The 14,566-nt window shown below is 41.3% G+C and overlaps 1 protein-coding gene across 1 annotated transcript in view; it reads right to left on the bottom strand.

The window, feature by feature from the left end:
• The window catches only part of ADAMTS14 (ADAM metallopeptidase with thrombospondin type 1 motif 14), a 127,202-nt gene extending 113,337 nt beyond the window's left edge, over positions 1-13,865 (bottom strand). Inside the window, exons 1-2 of the mRNA XM_018564906.1 lie at positions 13,781-13,865; positions 12,289-12,686 (exon numbers count right to left, since the gene is read on the bottom strand). Of these exons, the coding sequence (XP_018420408.1) occupies positions 12,289-12,686; positions 13,781-13,865 (483 nt within the window). The remainder of the gene's footprint in view (positions 1-12,288; positions 12,687-13,780) is intronic.
• Between the last annotated feature and the right edge of the window lie 701 nt (positions 13,866-14,566).

Here is a 14,566-nt window from a genome sequence, read left to right as displayed (position 1 = left end):
CTTTTTTTTTTTTATAGGCTATGTAGGGGTGGTCCTTTGACCTCCTATCAGGGGAAGAGGAGCTAACCTGTGAATATGATGATGTGAAGATGGGCCAGGAAAGGAAAACTACGGCAAGTATTTGATAGCAATTTTCCATAATCTTCTGTATAATATGCAGGAGTGTGGAATTCTTATCGCCCGACGCCCGGCACATGTAGTTCCGGGCAAGTGTTTTTTTCACTATTTTAGCCCTGCTACGGATAAGTAGCAGGGCTGTTTTTTTTTCTTAAATGAGCGCCAAGAGCGGCGCTGCGAGCGGGAGGTGGGGACGGAGCGCCGAGAACTGGGGACAGAGCGCTGAGAACTGGGGAGGGCGTGGAGCCGTGACAGAGCGGAGGGCGTGGAGCCATGACGGAGCGGGGGGCGTGGAGCCGTGACAAAGCCGGACGGTGGAGCTGTGACAGGCTCTGTCACCTCCCCCAGCCACTGTCCCCGGCGGTCGCTGCTCGTTCCGGTCACAGGAGTTCTAGCACTCTAGCTGTGCTAGATTTCCGGTGACAGGGTCAATAAAGAGTACCTGTCACCTCCAAATGCTATCACACAGGGGATTATTATTCCCTGTGTGATAGCAATACAGTTAAGTTTTGAAAAAAATAGTTAAAAAGAAAAAGTAAAAAATGATAATTAAAAATGTAACTAAATAAAAATGTAAAAAATAAAAAGGCGATTATGTAAAAATAATTAAAACAAATGAAACATTTTTACAAAGTAAATAAAAATATAAAAATGAAAACCAGCCCCGCTGCCCCCATCTGCATGCGAATAAACGCGCAGTGTTTTCAACTGCAATCGCGTGCAACCGCTCGGGCAGGGCGGTATTGCAGCAGGAAAACACGCAATCTGCCTGGCATGACTGGGGTGCCATTAGAAAATAATGGCACTGCCAGCGCGATCGGCACGGGTGTGCGATCCGTGACTGCCCGGTCATCGTGCACGAAACCAAACGGATGGCTGGGTGGTCACGGAATCGCACACCACCGCCGATCGTGCGGTCAGTGCCATTATTTTCTAATGGCATCCAAGTCGTATTGCACGTTTTCCTGCTGCAATACCGCCCGAGCGATCCCACATGATCACGGTTGAAAACACTGCGCTGTGCATGTCGTGAAAATAGGTGCATCTACCTTTTTTTCAGCGATTTGCCATGCAGATGTAACCCCATACATGCGGATGCAACTGCACACGATCGCACGTCCTGGGAATCCCCAAGTCTGCACCAACCCTAAAGGGTATATTCACTTTCCCAAGTAATTTTGGAAAATGGAATTACCCGCACAAATCTCCCTCCCACTATACCTTTCGGCGAACGGTCCTTCCCATCCACCAGTACGGGTGTACTATCTGTACCTGTTCCATGTATTCTGAATATTGCTCGCAAATTGCAAGCACTAGTTGGTCAACGCAGTCACCTGACGGCACTGACCAATGAGAAGTGCTTCTTAGCACTACTAAATACGATTTTGGTTAAAATTATTTTTTTTGTATCAGGACAAGTAGATTGTCATGAGGGACAAGTAGATTCGGCCCCTGCTTTAGTGCTTGGACAAGTAGTTTTTTCAAAAATTTCCACACCCCTGAATATAGTAGTTGCGCTACTGCTTATCAAATCTATGTTTTCAGTAAAAAATACATTAAAATCTAAAATCTAATAGGCAGAGCATTAAAAACCTTTACAGCTCATCAATTTAGATGAAGGGGTAGCACAGTGCTTGCAGCACTGAGGGTCCCCGGTTCAAATCCTGGTCAGGACACTATCTGCAAGGAGTTTGCATGCTCTCCCTGTGTTCCAACACCCCAAAGACATGCTGAAAAGTTAATTGGGTCTAAATCAGCCCTGTATGTGTGCATGTGAGAGAGGGACCCTAGATGCGTAAGCTCGTTGAGGGCAGGGACTGATGTGAATGAGCAACTATGCAAATCGCTGCGTAAATTGTTGGTGATATAAAAATACCTGAAATAAATATTTGAAGGCCCCTTTATTCAGCCACCTTTCCTTACTCATAGATGTGATCGCATTCTGTTACACAGCCAAGAGATGCCTAAACAAATTTTCAGGATTCCCTCCAGCACAGGTGCCGGTCTGTGATCCAGCACAGACTCCTTGTGTCCGAAGGTGCATACTCACGGCTGCGTGCATTCACCTCCACTGTATCTCTCCTCTTCTCCCTGCCAATGATCACCACTGCACATGCGCCCGCACTCATCCTCCTGCATGGCAGCTCAAGAAGCTGGATTTTACAGCCGGGAGCGAATGGCAGAGACAGAGGTAAGTTTTTACCTATTTGGCAACTTTTTTATTGTCAAAATGTTTTTGCATATATCTACTGTTTGCTAGCAGTAAATATGTGTAAAAAAAATTTGACTTTAATTCTACTTTAAATTCTTAGAGCAGACTTCACACATATTTTCAACATGCAGACCAATAATATTTATGGTAGCATTTGCAGATGCTATTGTCCTGCTTTGGAATTGTGTTGGGCAACGCTGACACTTCAACACACTTTAAAGCTGGCAGTTAAACTTTCAACCACCATATTGAGAGGCTGTGCCAATGGGTACCATCTACCCTTATGGGGTTTTTTTTGTTTATTTTACGTTACTCTAATTACCTACTTTTTCCTTAAAAGAGAGACAGCAAACAGCTAATTTTATTGGTGAGTATTTGATGCATTCATAATACTTTCTTATGTCTGTGCTCACCCGTTCTGCTAAATCATACTGACTGACAACACCACCACTAAATTCGAACAGTGTGTGCCGCGTCCAGCACCCTTCTGGTCGGCATCCCTCAGTCAGCTGATTGAAGAAGCTGGCTGGAAAATGTTCGTACCATAGGAGCCTGCAACCAATGAGCTGCCCGCTCTCAGGTATTTTGACAGTGGACGCTGTCATAAAAACACTGCAAATAGCGGGATTCCTTGATCAACACACTAAGTGTTGATAGAAGAATCTTCTCTTTTTTTCTCATTCAGCCTGTGGGTTGAATGAGAAAAATAGATCAGTGTATGGCCAGCTTTTTTCACCTTGGTCCTTGGAGTTGACAGCACACCTGAGAAAGGGTTCACCAATCAGAAACAAAACCGAGCATATCATGTGTGGGGTAACCTCATTCAATGGTTTACAGTAAGTGATGTGAGCTTTTCCAGGTGAGGAACCCTTTGGTTATAAAGAGAATGGTGGGAACCCTTCTCTATTACACCTGCAGCATCTCCGCTGTATCAGTCAGAAGTAAAGCAAAGGCAGTGACCTTATTAAAATTCAGCACACAGTGTTATTTGATGTTGCTGAATGTGTTATCTGAATCCTTGTTTAATGTGTATTGTCTTTCTGGATAATAGAGACGTAGTAGATTGACCACAAAAAAGATCAAGTGGCCCATCAAGTCTGCCCCCTTTTTTTTTTTTTTATTATACTTTTGACTTAAGGTGGCCATACATTGTACGATTTTCATTTGAAATTTTTTGTTTCTGGCACGAGCCCTCGTTCAATTATACTAGACTTGTCCGTCAAGCATGGTCAAATGTTAATTTTTTGCTTAACGAAAACCCCACTGATTCATCAATTGTCGTTTGGTCAGAAAATTTTTTTACAACCTGACCGATCGATAAAATTCGATCACAATATCAAAAACAAAAATCGGTGATGTACCATCAACTGTTCGATTTTCGTTTGAAAGGCCATTCAAAAATCGTACAATGTATGGCCATCTTTACTCACTACCGCTGCTGAAAGTCTGTTGCAGCATAAACTGCCCTTTTGGTAAAATAACACTTTCTAGACTTTTTACACTTAGACTAAATTGGTGCTAAAAAGGGACCAAAATTTCCTTTTGAAAATGCCAAGCATTAAAAATCAAATATGAACTTGTGGTGGAGACTCCAGGTGAATGTTTTTTATCATGCAATACACAAACATGGACCATTATTTTCAGGAAACTTGCCCTGGCAAGTGCATGCCATCACTGGATTGTGTGCATGTAGACCAAAAAGTAGTTACGCATTAGTAGAATAATGCATTGCTGTGCTATTCATTTTAAATACCACTCGGGGCACTATTTCAGTAGAGGGCAACACACCCGCACATCCCGTGCTGCACTGTCATGGAGGTTTTGTGGAACGAGAATTGCCACTTAACATATCTATGAAAGTTTTCAGTCATCCAGGTCCTAGCATAACTGGAGGTAATGCATCAAACTCAGCTGGATCTGTGGTTTAAATTTGACAAACGTATATCCACTTATCCAAGCTGCATTCAGTTTGTTTGGGAATTTGATGGCATCTCTAAACTGGGACTATGCAAACCAACTTTGCAAACCAGATTGTAAGGCAAGGTGTATTATAATGTTGTAGCTACCCAAAGCAGTAACAAAATCTAGAAAGGACAAAAGACTGACTGCAGAGTTAACACTAACATGGTAATCCCATATACAGGTGAAACTCTTTAATGAATAATTAGAATAGCGTGCAAAAGTAATTGCAGTAAGTGCTGCAAAAGGGGCCCAAACCAAGTACTGAGTACATATGCATGCTTGTACTTTTCAGAGGTCCGATATTGTTCTATGTACAATCCTTGTTTTATTGATTGCATGTAATAATCTACTTTTTTGAGGTTGTGGATTTGGGGTTCTTGGGGTTTTCATGAGCTGTAAGCCATAATCATCCCAATTATGACAAATCACGGCTTGAATTATCTTGCTTTGCATGTAATGAGTCTATCTCCTATATTAGTTTCACCTTTTAAGTTGCATTAGTGAAATAAATGAACTTTGCACGATATTCTAATTATTCGAGTTTCACCTGCATAGCTGGTTAAGAAAAAGGAACATTTTCAACAAATGTTCAAATCCCAGAAACACAATTGAATAGAAGTTCACAGACCTATAAACAGCACTAGGTTTTACTAACTCGCTTGCGCAGTACAATGCAGTAAAGTGCAACATAAAATAAAAATCACTAATAATTACATATAACGGGTATCTAAATGCAATACATATAGCGTGTTAAGTGCAAGCACTAATAAAAATGACCCCTTTCTTATGTGATATTATACAATACACAAGTGCAGCACATCTGTGCTACAACCACAAAGTCCAAATGCTCACGCCTTGTGTCAGTGTACAACAATCCTTTATGAATGCACACTCCTTGTGTCTGTGCAGAGTGATTCTTCACATCTTTCAGCCAAGCAAAACAATCCTGGGCAAATACAACCTAGCTGTTTACTTCCACTCCACCCTTAATACCTTTATAAAGTGACCTTATGTTAAGTAAGGTAATGCAAGCTTTTTTCCACTACAGTGGTTAATGTATACCACAGCTCCATGTCCACTTTCAGTAACTAATAGAAAACATAGCTCAAAGGACAATATATATAAAAAATTAATAGTACTAGTCCATTAAAAAAATGTTTAAACTCATTAAAAACTCATATTACTGTGTGATATTGCTTAAAGTGCAACTGAAGCCTAAAACCTTTATTTTTTTCGTTTTTGGAAAGTGGAGTGGAGAGGGATTAGAAAATATTTGTTGCTGTCTATGTCCCTTTTTGGGGGTGATTTACTAACCTAAACACACCAGGTGCGTGTGATTTTTCACACAGCAAAACGTATTTATCAACCAAAAAGTATCTAAAAGCATATTTCCACTAATGCCATATATGGTAAAATCATGCACATGATGCATATATAATGCTGCTTCACAGTTTAGACAAATATGGTTAGCTCATGCATTTACATTCCTGCATTCATCAACGCAAGCAACACAACATAGAGCTAATTTACACAACATCACCTTGCAATTCATGCTTGGCTTTGCACAACACACCTGCTGGGTGTGTGCACACTACAAAGGTGTTTAGATTCCACCCATAGATCATGCTGGGAGGGAACACACTACAGGAGGTGTATACATGTTCGTGGTGTGTTTATAAGGTTAGTAAATCAACCCCTTTCTCTCTCTGTTCACCCTGCTGATCGTTACCACTAAAACTGAAAGAGATTCAAAATTTTGAGCTGTTATCAGAACAGTAATAGATGGTAAATCTTCCTGTAGGGACACCAGCTCTGGTAACCCTGCTGATCACCAGGGATTTACTCTCATCCTGTTGCCACCTCTGCACCCTGCTGAAGCTGATCTAGCATAGACTAAGTGGTGGGGATTTGACTGCTGTGAACCCAGAAGTGCTCAGAGCTGAGCGCAGCCAGGTTCATAGGCAAGATCCAACGAAAGGATGTTCACTGAGCTCCCAAACTCTCTCTCTCTCTCTCCTGACACCTGCTTTAGATGTCCCAGACAGGAAGTGTCATCTCCCCAATAGGACACAGATGACAAAAAAACCTGACTAGGGTTATAACCCTTCCTTTCTCTATCCAAAAGTTAAAAAAATACATTTTGGCTTTAGTTGCACTTTAAACAAGATCTTTGAGTACAATTGCGATAAGATACAGGCAGGGACACCGTTGCTGTTAGTACCCCAAGATGTGTGTCCTAACTCCTCCTAATGATGTTACCTTTACTCTGCCCTATGTGGAGTCCATTGACTTTATCAGGGGCACGAAGTAGATGATGTTTACTTCCTTTTTCAGTCCGCAGTGTTTACAGTTTCCATGGTAACCCATCCTAAACCCACTGGGGGTTACACTAGCTATCATTTCTCATTGATGTTACTGCCTGAATAGGTACATAGAAAACAACAGCAGCACAAAGGAACATGCATACATTTTTGGTAATATTAAGGAAAATGTGTACTAAGCGATTTATGGAGTCTTTCATTGCTGACCTCCTTAAGCAAATGGATGCCATGCTAATCCGGTGGCTCCTGAAGGTCATGCCTACATTGTCAACTATCCTTTTAAGGCCTATGGACATCCTCAAATACAATACTGTCACCTGCCACAGAGACACGGTGCAGAACCAGGCATGATAAATCAGTAACTGTTAAATTATTAGCTGCAGGGAGATACCAAGCAATACTTCCAGTTTTTTCCTAAATCCAGTATATGGTAGTACACTAGATTCCAGCTCGAGATATTGCTCAAATATTGGTTCTCTTTCACTACCTCCCGGCCGGCCGGCCGGGTGCTTCTTGGATGTAACTGGGCGTGTATACACGTCCTGTTAGTCCCGCCCACTTGTGCGCGCCACGCGCGAAAGACACATCATTTAAAAACCAGCAGCGATGCTTGTATGGGGTCCCGGTATGTGCGCTCCCCCCCTCCCGCTGTCATGCTGATCCCGGGCTCCGTTGTGCCCGGTGCGAGCCCGGGACCAGTATAGTGGCTCTCTGACAGGTGATTAGAGGGAGGTCTGTTCACGATCTCCCTCCGGTCCCCTCTCCGCTGTCAGAATGCAGAAGTGGTGTATATTACAACACTTCCACATTCTCGTGTCACTCTCCAGCTTCAGATGCTGGAGAGAAGCTGATGAAGCAGATCTCTGCTTCATCAGCTTCTTCACGGGGGTCTTGGAGACCCCTGATGTCTCCATAAAGAGGACCTCAGAAGAAGAAAATGTCACCAGCACACCACAGCAGTAAATCAATAATCCATTTAATGGCACATTGCCATTCAATGCAAGCGCTTTCGGGGCCTCAGGGGGTCCCCTTCATCAGGCTCATTCTGATGAGCCATTAAATGTGCAATTAAATGGATTATTGGTTTACTGCTGTGGTGTGCTGGTGACATTATTTTCTTCTGTGGTATGCATGGTGCCGTCCCTGGTCACTACGAGCACCCACCCATATGGGTTTCCTCTGGTAAGGAGTGCAGCAAGACCTCTGGTTCTTCATAAAGAGGACCTGTCACTTCTTTTGCTATCACATATAGGGGTTTCTTAGCCCCCTCTGTGATAGCAATAAAGTTAAGTGGAAAAAAAAATAGGAAAAAAATTTAAAGTTTCCCCCCAATTTTTTTCCCCCACCCCTACATACACGCATGTAAACATGCGTCAGGTGCACATACCTGCGTTAACTATGATTACGCCGCACATGTTACATATCGCCGTGAACGTCGCAGTGAGAGCAATAATTTTAGGGCCATCAATCACTGATAACACGAAACTGATGAGCTGTAAAAGCTTTTAAAGCATCGCCTGTTGCCAATTTTGGGTATGCTAGTTTTTTGCGAGTGCGTGCAATTGTTAAGCTTGACATGTTTGGTGTCTATTTACCTGACATGACCCCGACTTTTATATTTTACCAAAAAAGTGGGTAATATTAGTTGTTTTATAACATAATGTAAAAAAAACCCTTTTGTTTTTTTTTTCAAAATGATCAGTAATTTCTCCTGAATATAGTAAAAAATAAAACCCCCAGTGGTGATTAAATACCACCAAAAGAAATCTCTATCTGTCCCCAAAAAATGGTCTAAAATTCATTTCAGTACAGCGTTGCATGACGGAATAAATGTCAGTCAAAGTACCGCAGCGCTGAATACTGAAAAATGGCCTGACCAGGAAGGGGGGTCTAAACACCTGGTCTTCAAGCGGTTAAAAGGAATAATCCTACTTCTCTGATATCTGCAGCAATACATCTAGACTGCTTCTTCACCAAAACAACCCTCTAGAACTGTTCTTATCAAAATAATAATAAAAGTAGCAGATATTACAATAAATGCAGTAAAAAGATGACTTCTATTGTCTAGTAGTTGCCTCTAACTATTTTGTGACCACAATAAAAAGACTCCTATGAATGCTGTAATCTCTGGGCAGTTTTATCAGGAGGGAGAACTGCCTGTCATTTTTGCAATATGCATCTATAAATGTAGGAAGAATATGTGAATAGAGGAATGTGGAAACTGCCATTGCAGGATTGGCTTTACAAAGTGCAGAATATGCCTTCAGTGCCTGTAGAGTCGCTGACCTGGAAGAACCATGCTACAGGCAAGTGTTCACTTTTATTTAGACTTTGCAAACTTTCCTGGCACAGACCCTGGTCTGGAGCATGCTTGCTCCAGATCTGTGTTTGACTACTAAGTGAAGCCAGGATCGGGATGACATTCCCGGAGAACTTTTAAACAAATGCAGAAGACAAAAATGACTGCATAAATATTTGTCTCCACAGGTTTCCATTTTAACCCTTTTTGCTGCTTTTTTTTGAAAGCGTGGATGGTGGTGGGGAGGCACAGTCCCCAGCATGTAAAAGTGATCAAGCAGCTTTACAGTCACCAGAATTGAAAGTGACAGCTGGCCGAGCCCTGCGGAAGGAGAACGCTGTGTTTGTGGGGTTTTTTTTGGGGGGGGGGGGGGCCCAAAAAAAAAAATCTTGCACCAGGGCCCTTTGTTCCTTAGCTCCGCCACTGACCAGAATCACTTCTAATTTATAGCTGACAGCCAGGGGTTAAATAGTAAACAAACTCCTGATTGCTTTAGCAGCTTGGAGTTTCTTTACATGGTGGTATGCCTGCTGCTTTAATAGTTATGGCAGGAGCAGCCAAAGGTTTAAAGTGTATCTAAGGTCAAAACTTTTTTTTTTGCTTTGATTAGAGAGGCAAGAGGTTAGAACCCCTTGTCAGAATTTTAATGCTGTCTATAACCCTGCTAAGGAGAATCAGCTTCTCTCTTTTTATTTGCTGGGGGACACTATCTCTTGGCCTGAAAAAGAGGGCAAATCCAACATTTTGATAACGGAGTAGGAATAACTTCCTTTACATTTATTTTTGTGTTTGCAGGACAAAAAGTAAATGCGATCTCGTAATTGAAACACATATGGCAAAAAAAACGCAGCTTTTATTTAAACCATTCTATACTCTAAACCTTTTTAAGTCATGGCACCCTTTAAGGATATGCATAATCTCCATGCACTGCACTTTAAAAAAGAACAAATGACATGTTGCCCCTCAAGTCCATTCCAGACCCTTATCCGAAAAAGAGGGGTGGTATGGGCTTTAAGGGTGGACTCCAGTTATACTCAACCGAGCTAGGATACTGGCTGGCTCCTAAACCGGTTCCTTTAGCTTGTCTCCTCCTCTCCAGGGATGGAATGTCCCTGAATGGACTGGTCTAGGAGCCAGCCAGGATCATGATTCACATAATGATAACTGTGATTTTTAGCTCCCTAGACAAAATGAGCACTTATCCCTTGCAGTGCGGGGGTAGCCCTACAGTAAGTGTTAATATTTGCACTGAGTTGTTCTTTAAATTGCACTTCATATAACGCTCTATGCTCAGCAGTGTGTTGCAATGGGCTATATTGTGATAAAATGTATGCTTACACATACAACACAATGCACAAAAACACACGCGTTGGCATAAACAGGCCATATACAAATGGCACCTGTAGGCATGAATGGAAATCTGTTTAGCCTGAGCGGGAACCTTTACTTGCTATAGGGCCTGCTGGCTTTCACATTTGCAGAGAAGGACTCCAGTATCGCACAAGGCTGCCCTAAATGCCGGTCCGCATCAGACATCGCTTTACAGGGCAGCCTTACAAAGTGCTCTGCATTTGCGGAAGCTAGCGGTTCCTGTAGGCGCCGCTGGTCCTGGAGCAGGAGGGTGCATTTTGTGCTATTGCCAGTGTATCTTGACACAACACTGGGAATTAGGCAGAGTAGGTACCTGTACGGCGCCCCCCCTATGGAGAGTGCCTGCAGGCATGTGTCTACTCTGCCTAATGGTAAATTCTGCCCTGTAAACAGAGCAAGTCCAAAGCCTTGTCTTTGTGTTGGGACTGCATGGACAATGCCGCCCAAGCACAGCCCAACATGTTCTTGTGTTTTTTTCTTTCTGGTTTTGCAGACATTCATGTAGCGTATCTTCCAGTAACAAAAAAAGTTAAATGTTAATGTAAGAGTGTTATATAATGTAGAAAAGACTAATTCAAGATTTCATTGGTTAGATTTCCCCACTGATTCCTTTGTAATGCTGAACACATGTGAATGCTGAGGTGTGGTTAGCTGAGTGAGGAATTAGTCATCCAAAATTCCTTTAGAAGCTGGAGTCCATTCAAAAGAAAAATAACACATGGCTAATTTACATATAAAACCTCTTTACCAAATGATACACTACTACTCACAAAAGAAAAACATGGTGTTGTATATTTGTATATTTTGTTATAAATATATTAACAACAAGATTAGCTGTCTAGTAAACAACCAGCTGCTTTTATCAGGTCTTCTCTAGGTGGGCATGTCTACAAACTAGACGGAATATGTATATATAAGCCAAACTTGTTCAAGTACATTATGGTTCTATTTTCAGAAGTGGTCTTGAGGTTGTAGTAGTAGTTACACATGGTACATGTCAAGTATACATAACTCTTCCAGTGCCAGAAATAACCTCTCACTAAAATGACAAAGTATATTTTTGGCACAGGTTTAGCTACTAGTAGCTTTTTTTTTTCCCCTTCAAGTTGCTGCATCACATAGTTCCCATCACATATGATTATTGTGTTCATCCAGAAGCATTGGCTATATAAAAAAAGGCATGGAAATAGGCCATCCAATACTGTCCTTTAAAGGATTATGATATAATATAACTCCTGTGATGGCTGAAGCTAGGGTGGGAAAAATATCCAGTCCAACAACTTTTCAGTATTTAAAAGACCATTATTGAGAAAATATTGTGTTCTGATAATTGAATATGGTTAATACATTATTTGTAATTATACTATACAGTATGTTCTTTTTAAAATATCACATGTTGATCGTTGGCTCAACATTTATGGGGAGACCAAGTTACCCAGCAATAGTGACGGTGGCAGACGTTAGTGCTTCCAACACATACCCTTTATTCCTATGTTTTTATATCTTCTTTTAGAAATGAATTTTTTTTTTAAATTTGCTGCAGCAGTTCTGCAAGCCTCCTGGTAGTGTTATAGAATGTTCAATCCCCATGTCACTGTTACGTTAGCTTAACTGCTTGATCTGCATGTAAATTTACCACAAAAACAAAAGAATTGGCATATTGAACACTGTCACTGCATGTAGTAACTGCATACATTTGTCAGAATACAATACTTTTAGCAATTATGTTTTGTTTTGTTTTTTACTTTGTCTTTTTAAACAACTTTAGACTCCATTCATATAGCTATAATAAGCATTATTTGCTATAAACATGGATACAATGAAGGCTGAAAACTACAGTCCCTGGCTAAAATAATGATCACTATGTCAGATAACATGTTACTGCTTGTGCACTTGATCATTATATATAGTCTGGTAGATGTCAGATTGGTTCATGGACAGTTGCATTTGGCATCCTGCAATAGAGTGGTGTTGTGTTAAAGAATGCACACTCTTTCTTGACTCACCAGTCCATCGCAGTTGCTAATGGCCACAGTTGCTCCAGGCATATCCGTAATGTCTCCAGTATATACACAACCAGAATGAATGGACTCTTGAGAAATTTCTTGGAAATCCTCCTGCCATTCTATGGTGGCCTCATGTGAAACTAAATGTCGTTTTGGTTTCAGGCGAAGATGCAGCTGTGTGCCAAAGACGGTGACATTAAAATACAAGGAACTATCATCTGACGTAGCTCTTTTTGGATCGGGGATACTTCGGGCCACCCTCTGCCCAGGGTGCTTTAAGGTCAGCCCACCTCTTCTACTTCCTGTTGCTGACACCACGTGGGAAAGATATTGTCCCAAATGGTCTGTACTGAATGGTACAATCACACCATATTCACTAACCTTTCCAGCGATCCGTTCTATGGGAAACAAACAAAAGCTTCATAAGGTTTTAGAAAATTTGCATACATTTTGTTAAATGCTATAAAACAAGCTTACTTTTGGGCTTTCTAAAATTGGCAATGGAGTCATCTTAATAATTAAGCTGTAGCCCAGCTCATGCAACAAGCACTTCAGCCTTCATGCATGGGCATATTGCTCTTTTTTGTAAGAAATGTAATAGGTCTTCTGAAGCGGAACAGTGGCTAAGAACATTTGCACAAAATATCTCAATACTGTTAAATATTGACCTTAGATTGAGTTGTAAGAAATATGTACAGCTTTCCCAGCTGCATACGCATTACACTTTCCCCACCAGGGGGACGAGTAAAGCCTTGACTTGTAGCTCCATCTTGATGGAGCAAGGTTATTGACACCTGTCAAAACAAACACACCTATGAATTAATGCACAAGTAACACTGAATACATGAGTTGGACATCCAAGGTGATATACCCTGGTGGTAAAATGCCATACCACTATATCTGATAATTTACACATACTTGATGTGTAGATTCATGGTGCCATTAGCCCTACAGCTTAAAGTCAAAATTAAAAAATCTAGCTCAATGTATTCCAATCTCCGATATTTGTATTAAACTGCCTTAACCTTATCTGCAAGTATGGCTATTTTAGGAATGTTCATGTTCTAAACTCAAAGCACTTTAGCTCCTGTTTTAACTCCAGAAACATTAATGCCGGTTGATATCTGAACACTGTGCACTCGCTTCTACTGACAGGCAGAGTTATTAAGCTGTGTCAGTGTAATGAAGTTTAATGTTTCCCTTTTAGTAAGTTGTGTGCCAGATAAATCATTCTGACTGATTAAAAAAATTAGACATGCGTAGTATACAATCATAAGTACAACAAAACAAGTGTAATGGCATGCAATTAGAAAATCACACTTTTAGTAATTGATCAGTCTCTTCTGTATCACTTCTATGTTCTTTATAAGCCAGTATGTATGCTTTACTATATGTGTAGATACTTGTCAATACCTGCCACCTAAAGTATGAATTGCTGTACTTAAAACAATAGGCTTAAATACAGTGGTAGCAGCACTAAATCAAGCCATACCTTTTGCAATAAATGAATCCACAGTCATCCAACAGAAAGATGTGAAAATGCAAGTAGCAATCCCATATATGTAGAGAAAATCCATTGGATATTACTTAAAAGTGAGTTTGTACAGTTTTCCTGAGCAAGATGAAGTCGAAATGAAAGAGTATCCAGTAAGTGAGGTTGTTGAGTAGGTTTTTTTCTTCTTCTATGGAGATTTCCTACTTTGCTTGCTTAGCAGGGCATTTAGAGCGAGAGAAGGATCTTGCAGGATTTTGCACAGCCAGCCAGGCGTTTAACAATCTGCTCTCCTCCTGTTGCAGTACAGCAGATTGACAGATCAGGAGAGGCACACTCTAGAGTGGTGGGGGAGAAAGCTACACAGGATTTGATACAGTCTATTTGGACCTTTTGTGAACTGTGTACATCCAGGAGAAGCCCCATCCATTTAGGAAGGCAAAAGAAAGAGGGGAGGAGGAGAAAAAGAGTGGAAAAGGGAGGGAGGTCTGGATAGCCAGAGTACATTGCAGCTCCCAGCCAGTGTTGCAAGTACTGACGTCATCTGTAACATTGTAGTACAGACACACCCAGGGTTCCCTCTGTCCCTCCTCTGGACACAGAGGGTCTCCCAAATCTGTGACATGTGAAACTGTACTGTGCCTGAGACCGCTGAGAGAAGAAAAAAAACAGAATGAGTCTATATGCATTACCTACAATGTGAATAATAGGATCAGTGTTCCTAGTAGGAAAAATACACAGACAAGGACGAAAAGTAGTTTAAATGATTCCCAGTTATTATTGCCC

This window comes from Nanorana parkeri, unplaced genomic scaffold (assembly GCF_000935625.1).
Source record: "Nanorana parkeri isolate BGI_ZX_2015 unplaced genomic scaffold, ASM93562v1 scaffold793, whole genome shotgun sequence".
Taxonomy (NCBI): domain Eukaryota; kingdom Metazoa; phylum Chordata; class Amphibia; order Anura; family Dicroglossidae; genus Nanorana; species Nanorana parkeri.
Note: the sequence above shows the minus strand (reverse complement) of the source record. Positions and strands in the feature narration are given on the sequence as shown.